This window comes from Glycine soja, chromosome 9 (genome assembly GCF_004193775.1).
Source record: "Glycine soja cultivar W05 chromosome 9, ASM419377v2, whole genome shotgun sequence".
Taxonomy (NCBI): domain Eukaryota; kingdom Viridiplantae; phylum Streptophyta; class Magnoliopsida; order Fabales; family Fabaceae; genus Glycine; species Glycine soja.
In genome coordinates, this window is record NC_041010.1 from 44,296,243 (window position 1) to 44,313,417 (window position 17,175).

At 33.4% G+C, this 17,175-nt stretch overlaps 1 protein-coding gene and 1 pseudogene across 2 annotated transcripts; one reads left to right on the plus strand and one right to left on the minus strand.

Moving 5' to 3' along the window:
• Window positions 1-250: 250 nt before the first annotated feature.
• On the plus strand, window positions 251-12,312 carry LOC114425112 (protein ARABIDILLO 1-like). Of its 2 annotated transcripts, none has more exons than XM_028391878.1 (13): window positions 251-621; window positions 791-2,322; window positions 2,543-2,701; window positions 2,789-2,869; window positions 2,986-3,117; window positions 4,384-4,511; window positions 5,056-5,143; window positions 5,826-5,920; window positions 9,130-9,193; window positions 10,389-10,564; window positions 10,879-11,100; window positions 11,593-11,677; window positions 11,774-12,312. In XM_028391878.1, exons 2-13 carry the CDS (start codon window positions 967-969, stop codon window positions 11,951-11,953), a joined length of 2,766 nt encoding a protein of 921 aa, XP_028247679.1. In that variant the 5' UTR covers window positions 251-621; window positions 791-966; the 3' UTR covers window positions 11,954-12,312. The 2 variants fall into 2 exon arrangements, with proteins under 2 accessions (XP_028247679.1, XP_028247680.1); XM_028391879.1 differs by having other exon boundaries at window positions 898-2,322.
• A 2,485-nt stretch (window positions 12,313-14,797) lies between these two features.
• On the minus strand, window positions 14,798-15,505 carry LOC114367639 (annotated as a pseudogene).
• Window positions 15,506-17,175: the final 1,670 nt, after the last annotated feature.

Below are 17,175 nucleotides of genomic sequence, written 5' to 3' on the forward strand. Positions count from 1 at the left end.
TAGGTCTTTTTGCATAAAATAACATATGTTTAAAAATACTATTTAGTATAAAAATTATTAGTTCATGACTTTTGACTAAGGGAAACCTCTTTTGCTATAATATTATTTACTTAGTCCCATATCACTGTTAGTTTCTTTTTTTTTACCATGTAAGTTCTTAATAGATACATGTGATGAAATTTTTCATAAAAAAAGGTTAGGCAATGAAATAATTAATATTAATAATGTAGTATATAAAGTGCTGATTTTCTGAGTTGTAGTTTCACAGCGTTGTTTGTTCTCCTTCTCTTCCCATCCTTCGTTCCTCCTGTCCTGGCTCCCCTTTCCCCCAATGCTGTAATTCTCTTTCTCTTCCCACATTTTTCTTCTATTTTTTAAACCTAATCACCCTTCTCTTTCTCTTCCTCATTCTTATTTCATTCAACTCTCATTCGTAACACAACCAACCCTTTTCGCCCTCTTAATTTTCCCTATGAATTCTCTCTCCCCCTCTCTCTCTCCACACCCCATTCAGCCTGCTTCATTCTTCACTCCTTTTTCTTCATCCGGTTTCATTGCAATTTTCTATTGAATGCATCTGATTTGTGTTTGCAATAAAGACCACATACCTTGAGTTCACAGGTTTGATATATTAAAAAGCATTTTTTTCTTCGTTTTTGTGCTCTTGCCTGCATATGAATTCTGGGTTTAGTCTGTATTTTTGGCATCTGGGGTCGGGTTGTTTTGTGCTGTGGGGTTTTAGGTCTGTTTGTTTTCGTGTTTTGATTTGTTAACTTTGGTTGATGACTAGGGTTTTTTGGGGTGGAGGGGTGCCTGTGTTTTGGAGGGTGGTGTTATCTTATTCAATGGTTGTTGGATTTGTTTGTCTGAGGATTTTGTATTGGTGAACTGTTTCAGTGGTTTGGAGATTTGGGGTTTGGAGTTTGAAGGTGTTGGTGTTGGTTTTTGCTGTGATTTTGTTGAGTCATGAATCGTAGAGTGAGGAGGAAGGTGGCGAGGAAGAACAAAGGGAATGTGGTGCAGTCTAGTTTCCCTGAAGATCAAGATGAGGTTTTGGATTTGGAACCCCAAAGGCAAGGGTTTGTTGATTGGAAGTGCTTGCCCGATGATACAGTAATTCAGCTGTTGTCATGTCTGAGTTATCAAGATCGAGCTAGCTTGTCGTCAACTTGTAAGACATGGAGGTCTCTTGGCAGCTCCCTGTGTTTGTGGAGTTCTCTGGATCTTCGTTCTCACAGGTTTGATGCCGGCATGGCTTCATCGCTTGCTCCCAGGTGTGTGCATCTTCAGAAACTCAGGTTTCGCGGGGCAGAGTCTGCTGATGCGATAATTCATCTTCGAGCTAGGAACTTGCGTGAATTGAGCGGTGACTATTGCAGGAAGATTACAGATGCAACTCTCTCAGTGATTGTGGCTCGGCATGAGTTACTTGAGAGCCTTCAGCTTGGACCGGATTTCTGTGAGAGAATAAGTAGTGATGCTATTAAAGCAATAGCTCATTGCTGTCCTAAATTGAATAAACTTAGACTCTCAGGCATCAGGGACGTAAATGCTGATGCTATTAATGCCTTGGCTAAGCATTGTCCAAAGTTGACTGATATTGGGTTCATTGATTGTCTGAATGTTGATGAGGTTGCGCTGGGAAATGTGTTATCAGTTCGTTTCCTTTCTGTTGCGGGGACATCAAGTATGAAATGGGGTGTGGTTTCCCATCTTTGGCATAAACTTCCTAACCTGATTGGGTTAGATGTTTCAAGAACTGATGTTGGTCCATCTGCTCTTTTAAGAATGTTATCCTTATCACAGAATTTGAGGGTTTTAATTGCTCTGAATTGTCCCATCCTTGAAGAAGACACCAGCTTCTCTGCTAGCAAATATAAAAACAAGTTATTAATCTCTCTTCGTACTGATATTTTTAAAGGGCTGGCTTCTTTATTGTTTGATAATACAAGGAGAGGAAACAATGTATTTTTAGACTGGAGGACCTCAAAGAATAATGATAAGGACCTCAATGAAATTATACCCTGGCTTGAGTGGATGCTATCCCATACACTTCTGCGTTCTGCTGAGAGTCCCCAACAGGGTCTTGATAGTTTCTGGGTTGAACAAGGTGGAGCACTTTTGCTTAGTCTAATGCAGAGTTCTCAAGAGGATGTTCAAGAGAGGGCAGCCACAGGTCTTGCAACTTTTGTTGTAATTGATGACGAAAATGCTAGCATAGATTGTGGAAGGGCTGAAGCAGTTATGCGAGATGGAGGCATACGCCTCCTACTTGGCCTTGCAAAATCTTGGAGAGAAGGGCTTCAATCTGAGGCAGCCAAGGTACTCTTTTTTCCTCATTTGTGTATATAATTTGGTCAACCTGATCATTTCTAGTCACTTTTACTTGTACTGTTGTAAGAAAAAAATGATATTTGCATTTTGTTGAGGTAGTACTCTTGATATTTGATGCCTTTTACATGCATATTTCACTAGAAATCTTAGCTAGCAAAAATCTGACACAATCAATGTGTATTTGTCCCAACTTTCTAAATTTGTGTAGGCCATTGCAAATTTGTCCGTCAATGCCAATGTGGCCAAAGCTGTTGCAGAAGAGGGTGGGATTCAGATTCTTGCTGGTTTGGCTAGGTCAATGAACAAGCTGGTGGCGGAAGAGGCTGCTGGAGGATTATGGAATCTCTCTGTTGGAGAAGAGCACAAGGTTGGAATTTGGATTTTGTATCTTGTTTAGTTTTTCATTTGTTGAAATTTAATGCTTAAAGTATAAACTAAGAGGCTTCCATCATAGGGTGCCATTGCTGAAGCTGGTGGAATACAAGCTTTAGTGGATCTTATATTCAAGTGGTCCTCTAGTGGAGATGGAGTTTTAGTAAGTTTCTCTGATTTTATGGTTATGAGCTTGCTAATGCCCTTCTATTATCCAGTAATGTTGCTGTTTTACAATGCACGTGGCAGTTGGTTGATTACATGGTTTTTATTTTTCAGGAACGTGCGGCTGGTGCATTGGCTAATTTGGCAGCTGATGACAAGTGTAGTACAGAGGTTGCACTAGCAGGAGGTGTACATGCTCTAGTGATGCTTGCTCGTAACTGCAAATTTGAGGGAGTGCAAGAGCAGGTAGCATTACTTTTTATTATTTGGGTACCATCCAGTTCAGTTGCTAAAATCTTTGAAGCTGTTTTATTTGGTAGATGATACCTGCCAATTGAATGTTGGAACTTATGATAGTTATTTTAAAATACTCTTATGATTGTGTTCGTGATTATCATTCTTAGAATTAGGGCCTAATTCAACCCCACAAGACTAGCTTGTAAGGTGAGGACTACTCAAGCTGTATGAGCTATATTTGAGCCATATCTCTAGTTGATGTAGGAATAAACACTATCCTCGAGGCTGCAACTAAGGCAGCTCCCATAAAGGCTGCAGCTAAGACCGGCTAGGGGTGACTGCATTTAAGGCGGCTTTCCAACAATAATTGTTATTTCCTTTTTGCTCCTGCCAAGGTGGTGGGGGCTACGAAATTGTGTGGTTGGTGGGATTATTTGAACTTTTACCTACTAATCATTAACTAAGAAATTGGATGTCTTAGCAATGCCTAACTCCTGTTGACATCGGTGGTGCCATCGCATTACAAGGTGCTTACTTGCATCTAGAATTTCAGTCCAATTCTTGATTCCTTAATTGAATTTTTGGGACTTATATTCTCTATGACTCTATCTTATCTCAATGTTGTTAAATGGCAGTGCCATGGCAGATTTTTTGCCAACCGCCAGAGGCAATTTGTGAAGGGAGGCCTGCTATGGCAGCGCCATAGGCCACAATGGTATGTTTATATGGTGGAATTTTGGCCTTCTGCCATATTCTGCCATCTACCATTGATAACACTGTCTCATCTTTCCTATTCTGGATAGACAATGACGTAGACATAAGTGGAACAAAAATCATGCATCTACTATTTCTACGTGCAGCTATCAAAATATGCATGGAATTTCTTTTTCTCTCTGCTGACTTAGGACCATCAGTTACACCTTCTGCAAGTTACTTGAATATGTCATTTCAGTTTTGATGGAGATGTAGTCTACATTGTGTCTTATTCTGGTCAATGGTCATGTGCCAGTGCCACATGGGGGATGACATGCATGTCTTAGATGTGATATTGCAAGTATAGACAATGCTAATGATGATCTAGCTAAGAGATGCTTAATATCATCTCCTATGAATCAGCATGTCTTCATGTTTACCTTAATTACAGATGCATGTGCATTACTTTTTAACTTAAATATTGATTCTTCAGTTGTATGTTTTTTAAAATCTTGTCCTCTCCATTGAGGGATGCACATGAATTGGTGTGGGATGATTAACATAACTACCTTTAAACATCAGGCTGCTCGGGCATTGGCTAACTTAGCTGCCCATGGAGATAGTAACAGTAACAATGCTGCTGTTGGACAAGAAGCAGGTGCCCTTGAGGCTCTTGTTCAACTTACTTGCTCTCCCCACGAGGGTGTCAGGTAATCTTTAACTGGTCTTTGCGTGTGCGGGTGCGTGCTATTGTACTTTTTTTTAACGGTGTGTGCTATTGTACTTTTGTATTGCTTTTATCCTTTTGTTAAAAAATAAGGGATTAGATGAACTAGAGGAAGATAGATGGAGGAAACACATGTGAATATGTTTTGCTTATGAGACTCTGAATAATTGTGATACAAAACATTGACTTAACACCTGTATTAATAAATTATATTTCTCAACACTCCTGCTTAAGTTTGCTACAGATAAACTCACTTAAAATAATATTAACCTTGAAAGTTGTAACTTCTGTATGGACTTCACAATGACTTGAACCACAGTATGATCGGAAAAAAAGGGGCATTGCTTGTAGAAATAGGCTTCACAAATCCATCCATTTATACACCTTTACCCAACAGTTTAAGCTTGTGGGATAATTGATTCATGAAAGGTTTACCTTTAATGCTTCTTCTTTTGACCTGTGATCTTGTACCTTGAAAAATATTGCATTCACTCCAACATTGCTTTAACTTTCTGATATTTATTCAGGCAAGAGGCTGCTGGTGCACTTTGGAATTTGTCATTTGATGATAGAAATCGAGAGGCCATTGCCGCAGCTGGTGGAGTTCAGGCCTTGGTAAGTTTTGTACCATTGAAAGCCAACTTTATTTAAATAGAAAAAATAGATAGTATTAAATAGAAATAAATAGATTCAAGGGATGATAAGAAACATTCCAAAAGACTGAAAATCTGAGACAGATAAAGGGACATACCTGCACTATAAACGATTGTTGAATTTAGAGCGGGGGAGTGAGGGAGAGAGACTGGGAGATAAAATGGTATTGCTTTCTTCTACAGCACATCCTTGACGCAGAACATCCATATTAGAGATATAATATTCTACTGTTAATAGTCTTCTACAATACATTTTTGAATGGATATAAAGTGCCTTAATTCAAATTGTTTTTCCATGCATGAGAAAGAACATTGAAGTTAATCCATTTTTAGGGAACAAATTTCAATCATAAAAGTGAAGTTAGACTTTTTAAAATGCATTAATGTTAATTTCTATTGCAATCATGATTTTGTGCAATAATTTTTTTGGAGAGATTATGAATTAATGTTTCACAGTCATTTTCAATTTTATTTGATAGTTAATATGTAGAGGCTATAGAGATGAATATTTTTTTTTTCCTTTTCTGAAGAAAAATAATCTTTTATGGATCTTGTAAATCCTTTTACCAGATCATTGATCTTGTAGAACTGTAGGAGACTGAAAAGTTTAGTATGTTGATGTTTTGATACTGTGGTTTATATAGGTTGCTCTTGCCCAAGCTTGTGCTAATGCCTCCCCTGGACTTCAAGAGAGGGCTGCTGGTGCTCTGTGGGGATTATCAGTCTCGGAAACTAACAGGTACTTTTAAGAGTTCAGTTTATATCTTATCCCAATCCCAATGATATTGCTCCCCGAATCTTATTCTTAAGACTTTTTTTGGAACTCTTATCGTATATGATGGAGTATTGGGGTAGGCCATTTTTGTAATAAAGATGATATTTCTCTTTTATAACTGATTGATTACCTTATTTCAGAATTCAGAGTGTAGTATTATTAGTTTTTGGATTTAGATGAGTTTATTGTATTGGTCTTTTGCTTTCTTGTGTTCCCTTTCATTATTTTATCTCCTTTTTTTGGTTCCTGAGGATTCTTTGTAGGTCCTTTCCTTTTTTTTCTTGCTTCCTTTTTGACAAATCCTTTTTTCTTTTCTTTTTATTTATAAAAATAAAAAAGATATTTAGTTTTGAATCTTTTCACCTGCTTTCATAATTCCAATATTTGTTATCCTATCTCCATTCTTATTTTGAACTTAAATCTTTATGATGAGCCATTGAGGAAATTTGAAAATCTTAGAATAGGCTTTCTACCACTTTTTTTTTCCTTCCTTTTCCTTTTAATTTAATTTTTACTCTTTTTCGACCTTATTGCAATATCTTCTATGATTATCTAATTCCAAATCTCTCTCTTCCATTCCCTTCAGCTAATTCCATATAGGCATAGGTTTAATTATTAATATCCTTTTTTCTGATAGAATTTTGGTTATTTGTGTGGGGTATGCTGGTGTTTATGTAATTGCATATTATTTTAGACTTCTCAGTGTTATGGGTTCAGACTTATCCTGTAATTTTGTCTTTTTTATTCCTCCTCATTAATTCATCATAATAACTTAGTCTGGAGTCAAAATCTAGCATAAATCATTTATTCACTTAAATGAAAATATGGAATTAATGACATGAGTGCAAGGCATGAAGGGAATGCATTGGAATCACATCAGACAGTCAAGTGCCATTGATTCTTCTGATATCTTAAATGTGGTATACATGCAGTGGAAAAGCCAAGTTTATGAGTGTTGCTAGGCTTTTAGTGGTGGTTGATTGTTGTTCCGTTGTGGCACAACAGGGAACAACTCTATGGGGATCTGTAACTGTGTAAACTTAGTCTCTATTCAGTTGACTTTTTAGGAGGGGAGGGTGATTTTTCTGCTTGGATTCTTTTGGAATGTTGGGATCTTATTCAATTAAAATTGGTGCATTTTCTTTTGTAAGTGCTAATGTCAGTTGATTCAAGTTTCATTTTTGAAATGGAATTGTAATTCAACTACTGAAGAGAAAGAAAGTATTTAGTTATTTAACCTCTTTAGGAAATAGAACATTCTGGGTGGAGATTGCGTTTGTTGGACTGAGTGCTAATCTCTAGGCTAAAGCTATAATCAAGGTGCAACTTTTTTCTACTTAAGTGCATTTGTTCTAGTGCTTTAATCAATCAGACTTCCACCAACCTCTGCCTTGTCAATGCAGAATACTGGCAAAGTTACCCATCCCCCTCCCCTTCAGAGAACTTGCCTCTGGCAGTTTTGTGCCTTTCTAGAAATTGAAGTCACGACCTTTGATTCTTATACCATTTGTTTGATTGATCGCTTACAGAAGGTTAGTGGGAAAATTAATGGCTTAGCTAAGTCTGAAGAATGAAGGAAAAATATTGAGGGTTACCTGAGAAGCATATGTATGGGACAATGTTATCAAAATTACGAATTTTACTTGTAAAATCACACGATCCTGAGTTTTTGGATGGCTTCTGTGCTCGATTCAGTGTGGGATCGCTGTGGAGTGGATCGTACTAGGATCGGCAAGCAAATTCACTGAGTTGAAGACCCGCAACATTGTAGGTTGGGCAGCCCAGTGCAGAGAAAACCCATTTTCGTGGTTTAGCCCTAACAAGCATTTCCCTTTATGCAAAGTTTCTCTTCTCCCACTCAGCCAACTGATTCGTGTCACCTCTACTTTGCCACACAGCATGACATACTCTGTTCTTTCTCTACATTCTCTGTTTGAGTTTAACACGCCTCTTGTTTTGATTTTTCTTTCTCCCCATTTCCAACCTTTCCCTCTCGGATTGCTTTTAGTTGTGTGTCTTGTTTCTTTTTGTTTCCTTTTTTTAGGGTTGGTTTCTAATCCTCTCTCTAGGATAATTTTGGTTTATGTGGATCATATTGATCTGGTTGTGTCTAAAACTCACATTGGGCACGTTCTGGGCCTTTGAAATAAAGCCTCTGATTTTGGTTTCTACCTGCCCCTCTTTCTGCTTTTTTTTTTCTTCTTATTTTTTCCTTTATAATCATTAAAAAAAACTAGTGTACCCCAGGGCCCAGAGGCTCCTCACCTTTATAATCATTATTAAATATTAAATTGAATTAAGATATTAATAGTGTGATCAAGCTATCAAAGGAAACTAAATAATATGATTAAACTGCTAAGGAAACTAAATTAAAATAAGGAAACAAGAAACTAAGTAGTTAATTATGCTGCTTTAGCGGCAATTTGCAGGGTGTGGTTGCAGATTAGCAACAAGCATGGCATGGCGCAAAACGGTAGTGCGGTGCAAGTTTGTCGTCGTGGTTGAAGCGGCCGTGTTTTGCAGATAAACTGAGGGCCATGGGCATAAGTGGTCGTGATTCTAAAGAGGCGTCAATTTTTTTTTTTTCTTTTCTAGCGAGGCAGAAATGTTCTGCAACTTCTGGCAAGGTAGAGATGTTCTGCAATTCTGACGATGCAGAAAGAGCTAAAGAGAAAGTGAGAGATTAGGTTTTCTTGTGATTTTGGTGAGACAGAAAGAGTCGGAGAGAAAGATTAGGCAAAAGGAGTTTTCTGAAAGAAGATGGTGGCTGATGGGAGAAAGAGAAAGAAACAAGGGTTTCTCACTTTATTTTACTTTTTGGGTCAGAGTGGGTATTGGGCCTAAATCTTAGATTGGCCACTCATTTATTATACTATTGTAAAAACATAAAGTACTCTATAAAATTTAAAAATATAGAAAAAATATTTATACATAAATAAAAAATATAATAATTAAATGAAATGCATATAAGTAGAAATAAAATAAAATAAGAATAAAAATTGTTCTGAAACATTCTTACTTGCAATGCATGATTTTGTTTCTTTTCTTTGACTAATATATGGATTTGAATTTGGTAAAAGAAAGTTGTCATTCCATGATATCATTATCTTTTTACACTAGATTATACTTATTTTTTTTTTATTAATGTTGGTTTTTGTTTTTTGTTTGCTTAGTGTTGCCATTGGACGAGAAGGAGGTGTTGCACCTCTGATTGCACTTGCACGGTCTGAAGCAGAGGTAACTTGTTCCCTTGATGTTTGATGTTTATGGATATTTTTATTAATTGATGCTAGATAAGTACATAACAATGTACTTGCACGGTCTGAAGCAGAGGTAACTTGTTCCCTTGATGTTTGATGTTTATGGATATTTTTATTAATCAATACTAGACAAGTACATAACAATGCCGAAAAAGCATCCCATTTTGGTGTATTAATTAGTTCATTGTTGGTCTTGTTATTATTTACATTCTTTTTAAGTCGCTTTAGAAGCTGTTTGCACTTATATTGGCTTGTTCCACAATTCTTTTCTCTTTTAGGGTTTATTAATAGTTTTTCATATTAATTCATAGTTTGCATCACTTGTTATCTGGGTTATGCAGCTGGTTTAACAGAACAACTTATATTTGCTGCTAGCTGCTAGGCTGTTGTCAGCATTTTCCTTTGGTTTTTAATAAAGTGCCTTCTCTTGGTTATGATAAAAGGTTTACTTTGAGTTATTGTTGTCATAAACAAACAATCACAAAAGGCTTAAGCTGATAAGTGAATACATGTGAATGGTTTTTATATTACAACTAACATTCCCTCTCATGCAAGAGCTGTTTTGGCTCGTAGTGGGGATAATTCACAGGGCTACCTATCTTGTGTTGAAATTCAACTTTTTACTAGAGGAATGGGGTTGCAAGGATTGAACTCTAGACTATTTTCTGATACCTTGTCATAAATCAACAATCCCAAAAGCTTAAGTTGTTAGGTGGAGATAAATGAATGATTTATATTACATCTCTAACAATTGGAGTTTTGGAAATTCTTACCATATATACTAAACCTTTTCCCAGATGAATCTGATGATAGAAAGAGTAACAAGTAATGGCTTTGGTTGCATACATATATACATATAATCAAGTGTAACCATTGTGCCAAAAGCCTTGGTCTTCTTGGCGGCTGGTGCATCTTTTAATGTATCATGGACTTCCATATGAATATCTGGTCTTGTTTTTAAGCTTTCATTATTTGTATTTAGCCTCTTGTGGACAATACTTTGTTGTGTATATTACTATGTGAGTTTTGGCTCCTTCATACTTTGCCCATAAGTATTTCTCATCTCACAAGCATTTTATATATTTTGTCTGTATACTTTTTTACCATCTTTATCTGTTTATATATGTAAAATCCTGATTAAATTCAAACTACTTTTCACTTTCCACTTTCAGGATGTTCATGAAACTGCCGCAGGAGCACTATGGAATCTTGCTTTCAATGCTAGTAATGCTCTAAGAATAGTAGAGGAAGGTGGAGTATCTGCACTTGTTGATCTCTGTTCTTCATCAGTATCAAAAATGGCACGATTCATGTCTGCGTTGGCATTGGCATACATGTTTGACGGGAGGTAATTAATTTGATTAAAACCTGCTGTGTGCATATCACCCTTTTTGTTGGTTTCTTAGAATGCTTATTTTCTTATTTGATTAATGTCCTTTATTGAAGCTTGTTGAGATATTATGTTTATTATGGAGATATGATGGAGCTTTGATTTATGTTGTTTCTGTTCATATTTGATTTGATTTGTATTTATAGTAGAATGAATATGTGAAGCAAATGAAAATGACTTTACTGTAGTAAAATAAATTGTTTAACCAATGAAACTTTGGTATAAGAGATCATTTTATGCATGTTATTTGAGCATCATGATGTGTTTTGCAGAATGGATGAATATGCTTTAGTAGTCACTTCATCTGAAAGTATTTCTAAGAGTGTGAGCTTGGATGGAGCTAGAAGGATGGCTTTGAAACACATTGAAGCTTTTGTCCTTATGTTCTCTGATCTACAAGCATTTGCGGCTGCTGCTGCATCATCTGCTCCTGCAGCATTAGCACAGGTTACTGAAGGTGCGCGCATTCAAGAAGCAGGACATTTGAGATGCAGGTATTTTTTTCCCCTCCTTATACTCTAGTAGAAGTAGCTCTTTTCATTACAGTTGTACCTTACTACCTCATACAAAGGTCTTATTTTCTGATTATGCAAAGCCATCTCCGGTTTTTGTGGATTTGGTGTCAAAATTTTATTTGTTGCAACAGTGCATACAATTTTAAGTTTTTAGCACTTGCACTTTTCTTCATTCATCTGTATTCATGCAGCTTATGTATTTATTATGGGCATATAGTGGATATTTTGACCAATCATATTCTGAATGCTTGCTTCATGAAAGTGTAGTGAATATTAAGTAAGAAGTGAAAAAAATTATCTACAAGTATGTTTTGTTTTCTTCTTTCAAAGTGCATTTTTTACTCAATGATAATGTTTAACTGAGAAGTCTCCCACATGTTTATTTCATGGACCATTAAGACGGGAAGGAGTTACACAATTATTATATGATGGTTTAATATATCTACCGTATTTTATTTGATTGTTTCTCAGTGGTGCTGAAATTGGAAGATTCATCACTATGCTACGGAATCCATCATCTATACTCAAGGCTTGTGCAGCATTTGCTCTTCTCCAGGTAACTATAGCAAGTAGCAACATACTTAATTTTCTTTTTTATATCTATATTTGGTTCAAATTTTGGCGTTCCTATGTGTTGATCTTTCAATTGCAGTTTACCATTCCTGGTGGACGACATGCCATGCACCATGCTAGCCTCATGCAAAGCCTGGGAGCATCAAGAGTTCTGCGTGGTGCAGCTGCTGCAGCAACTGCTCCACTTGAAGCAAAAATCTTTGCCAGAATTGTTCTGCGCAATCTTGAGTATCACCAGATAGAGCAAGCACTAGCGTAGATGAGTTCATTTGTTGTTTACAGTCCCCTTTCTCAAACCATTTTGGACTTCTAATATTTCACATGTAGACAAACTGTCCAATGTGTCATAAGAACACTAGTCGGTGACCGTGATGCATGTGATGTGAAGCAAGCTATAAATTGACATGTTTCTATTTTCCATCTTTGGAACTGCTTAGAAATTAAGATGTATTTCTTTCCTCCCCTGTACCAATCTCTTCATATCAAGGCTGCAACAAATAGGCACCTTGACATAAATTTTATTGCCTTGATGTTTTTTTTTTCTTTGTATTATTCTACAGTATTATGTATAATCATGATTTTAGGTAAATTTATTTAGGGCTGGAAATGCTTATTGTCCTTTTTAAAAGTCTTTTTTAGTCTTTCATTTATGCTTTTAGTTTTAGACCAAAAAACATTTATTCTTTTAGTTAAAGTTTGCTATGATTGAAATTTTAAAATTACTATTATTACAAAGACAAGCATAACTGTGTTTGTTTGCATTTTTATTAAATTTTAGATATTTTATTATTATTTTATTTTATTCACAAACCATTTTTATAATTTAAATTGTAAATTTTAACTGAAATTTATTAACTCAAATAATCCTGTCACTATAAGTTTTTTTAGGAATAAATAGTTTATCTACTGATAGGTTTGTTAATCGATTTTTTTATAATAAGAGAATATTAGAATGTGTAACTTGTTACTGTTAGTCTGTTAGATTAGTGTTGATTCATCATTATTAGTCCGCCTATTTTCTCCCTATAAATACCTCACTCTATCACATTATCATATATCAATACAATCATTCTTTTTAGTTTTTAATACTCGATTTTCTCTTTTTCAAGTTCAAAATTAGAGGTTGAAAAAACCTAGCTCCTGCACTCTGATCCCAATTCACTGTAAATCCCTTCTTTGACACCATCGGAGAATGAAGTTCCACCACCAATTCATTGAATGATTGAACACCATTGCCTTATGTTCAAAAACATTTTTTGATCGTTCACATCATCTATGTTTTGAACTCGATAATAAAAACTTTCTTACGCTGAATTAACAAGTTGAGTCCTATCTTGAAAACACATCATAATGTCCCAATCAATAATTTTAATATTAATAAATTAAATAGTAATAGTTGTCATCAAAATACAAATAAATAAAATTTATGTATTTTCTTGATCAATTTGATTTTTTCTTAAAAGAAAGTATGTGAAGAATAATTTACAATGAAGGATTACAAACTTGTAATGTTGAAAGTTATACTAATTTTTACATTATTGATAATTTCGTATAGAATGGATCTTCTTTATCGATTACATAATTTCTACTTTTAAATTGTATATTAATTCACACAATACGCATGACAGATGTGCATGCGTTTAATTTTTATATCCTATCCGTATAAAGAGTCTTATATTATTAATCAATTAAAAATTATTTTAAATATTACTTTGAAAATTTGTTACAAAAGTCAACAATATTATTATATGTCACGATCTATTATTGGGAAAATGTAACTCAATACAATTTTTTTTGGACAAAAACTACTGCATACATGAATAGACGTATTTGATTTCTGTTTGATTGTAACTTTTTTTCTCAAGTTACTATCTCCTCATAACAACTGATGCTTTGATCTTTTTTATCCCCCAAAAATTAATGTTTTAGAAATTCAAAGTCTAATTAGCTATCTTTTCTCAATTAAGCCCTTATTTAATGCCATATCCTTTTCATAACTATTGATGTTTTATCACTGACAATAAAATATTAAATAAGAACATTTTAATTCAAATATAATTATACTTTGCATTCATTATATATTTCTCAATTCATATTCATGATTTAAAAGTGGTTAATTTAAATAGCACATATATATGGCAATGAAGGAATCCAACCTAAGACATTTTTGTTCACAAATTTCAATTTTATCAATTGAACAAACCTCACTGACAATTAATTTATAATTTGTTATTGCTCATTACTTTTCTATGTCTCAACATTGCTTTGAATTTTTTCCATTGTCACAATAAAATAAATAGAAATTGTCTTTTGCTTTGTATTACAACAAATGCAAGATCTCTAGTCCAGATTATTGCTTCTTGATTAGTTCTTTCACACAAAAGATAAAAGAGTTTCATATTTCTCAAACATTCTAAAAAATATAAAGACATAATTATATTAAATACGAGAGAAAAAAATGTTTTTGTTCATTTTGTGACAAAGAATAATTGTTGAAGGCAGGTTTTTGTGGCCAAGACTATGCCAACCCAAAGTAAAACAACAAATAATTTTCAGACGAGTCTTCCAAACTTTGCCTGTTAATTTTATTATAGGTGATGACTCTTTATCTTAACATCTTCAACAATCACTGAATCAAGAGAACACACAAACGATAAATATATACTTAATTAAATAGCGACAACAAATAATACTTAGAAAGATAAGACATCCCTAATAAATGGTATTGTATGTGATCATCATGCCATTGTTTATGACTAATTCATTTGCATTTCATTGTAGTCTTACCTACACTTTCATTATATTATTGAATTGATCATTCAAAAATTCTGGAAGTGTATGCAGTTTGTATTCACAAAGAGTTTAATGATTATACATGGTTGATGTAAAATTATTTTACCTATTAACTAATAAAAAATCATTGTTAGTATATTAAGGTAATTATTATAAAAATTAACAAACAGAAGGTGATTTGTGAGAAAAAGAGTGACAAAGTTTCATTATTAGTAATTATTAAGCAAAAATAAGAATGAAGTTAAATGAGCAACCCCCACTATGAAATTCAATACTTAAAAAGAGGAATTAAGATATTTACCTTAGGCCATTATGTTTTGATATTTGTAACATACTTGAGTAGCATGTCAACCACTTCTGATGAGACCTTTGAAGTTGATTTCTTTAAATTTTTAATCTTAGCATTTGTCTCCTCCTCAAGCCTTTTTACATTAGATCCAGAACTCCCAGTGTTCTAAGGAAATTCAATCCAACAACAAAGTAGTGAAATATTATGAATCCAATGAAAATATGTCCTGTTTTTAATTTTGATCTATAATACTATAAGACACCATTTTATACCTCTGAAATTGACTTTTGATACTCCTCTTCAATGTGAGATCTGTATTCTGTTGCCTCCCTCTCTGCCTCATCCTTTGCCTACTTTAACCTTTGGGTCCTAACTAAAAAATTAAACACAATTCATTCATTCATTCATATTAAATGATGATAAGTTTATATATAAGAAGCACAGCTTTAAATTATGCGATAGTGGTTGCCTTATTGTCGCGTTTCTTGATATGTTGAGAAGTTATAGGCAAATGCAGCTACAATTGTGGTCATGCAGGGATCACAAACACTTAAAAAACTGACGTTACAGCTAAAATCTCAACTCCAAACCATTTTTTATAAACCTTGATAACAATACTATAAAAAAAAAGGGGGTCTTACAATTTCTTGCATTAGAAACAATATGTTGGGCTTCTTGTTCTGCAATCAGCAGCATCTGAATGCCTCCTTGTCCTTTAAAGGGATCCATGGTAACTGTATATCAACAATCAAAGAAGTTATTATGATTGTGAATTCAATTTAAATGGTTTGATCATCATCAACATTTAACTATTATACATCAAAATGAGAAGAGTCTTAAGAAACACAACATGAATTTCTTACCTATACAAAGGAAACTATTCCAAAACCTTGGTGTATGAGGGATAACTTTGACGTCATTTGATGGAGATTATTGTTTTCACAATAACTCTCCGAAAGCAATGGGAATAGTTTTGTTATGTACCAAGTCAAACCGCATATCTTGTGTTGTTGAACAGTAAAATGGTTTGTTATAAAGAAACAAGTGTTAAAATAATTCATCAAAGAATTTAAATTTTATTTCTTAATTTTGAAAAAGTACTTAAATATGACTAATTTATTATTTTAATTAGTCGAGGAGCAAAATCGAAAACACTTTATTTTTCTAAATGAATAGATTATTTTTTGTATTAAATTCACTATCAATGCTATTCACATACAACTTTATTCAAAATATAAAAATTTATTGAAATTATATGTTTTTTAAAGGCTTATTATAATTTATTAAAATTATATGTAAGATTGAATTATATGCAGACAAATAAAAAATATTAATAAGACAACATCACTCACTCACTAAGAATTACATGAATAGGGACATGACGACTAAGGGTGCAAGATGCAAGGAGGTACGAAAAGTGAGTGTGACGTGGCAATTAGAAGAGGGAATGACAAAGGATATTTTTTGAAGAAAAATTTAAGAAAAAGAGAGATTATTTCGATCATGGGTTTATGTTGATGGTGGAAATTATTTCAATCTTCTGGAATTTTGACCTTAAATTTTGATATGACTTTTCACTTTTGATTCTAACAAATAATGTGTATGTATTTTGAGACTTTAAAATAAAAAAATTAGTTGAGTTCTTTTTAGTCACACTAATAATGTTTAACTTTCAATTGAAAAATATATAAGCGTATTTAACAAAAACTAGTTTATAACTACTTTAAGCCTATAAATTAAGAACTAAAAAGTTGAATACTTATAAATAAGTTAGGAATAAGAATAACTTAAAAATTAATAAAATGATTTATCAAACACACTAAGTGAGTCAAAATCTAAATTAAAAAATTCAAGATTTTGATGCACAAACATTTATCTAAATTTGATTTGTTAAAATTAATTTTGATTGTGATTTTGGTTTTGTGTGCTTGAACAAGTATGAAATCTTGTTAAAATCAAATTTAATTATGATTCTAACATGTAAAATTGTAATTTAAATTCAAAATGTGTCCATTTGTAGATTTTTAAGTTATAACCATAACTAAAAAATGTTACCAAACTATAATTATTTGAGTCCTTAAATAAAACCAAATGCAATGAAAAGTTGGTAATTTCATAAAGAAACAAGAAATATAAACTACAAATTTAATTGCATAAATTAAAAATAAATGTATTAAATTGGAAACAATAAATATACAAAGTAAAAAAACATTTTGAAATTTTAAGGAAATAAAACTACAAAGATCTATGGAAAACTTAAATTTCTTAAAATGTAACTTCACATTAAAGTAAATTTGAATGAATAAACTTTAAACAATAAGAAGGAAATTATGCAATTAAAAACGAGTAACTAAAAAATAAATATATTGCAATGAATTGTAATGAAAAGCGAATAAAAT

Excerpts from the sequence above, each read along its gene's own strand:
- LOC114425112 (XM_028391878.1), top strand. The coding sequence starts at position 967 with ATGAATCGTAGAGTGAGGAGGAAGGTGGCGAGGAAGAACAAAGGGAAT. Across the intron at positions 2,323-2,542 it reads TTCAATCTGAGGCAGCCAAG|GCCATTGCAAATTTGTCCGT; the intron begins GTACTCTTTTTT and ends AAATTTGTGTAG. Across the intron at positions 5,144-5,825 it reads CTGGTGGAGTTCAGGCCTTG|GTTGCTCTTGCCCAAGCTTG; the intron begins GTAAGTTTTGTA and ends TGGTTTATATAG.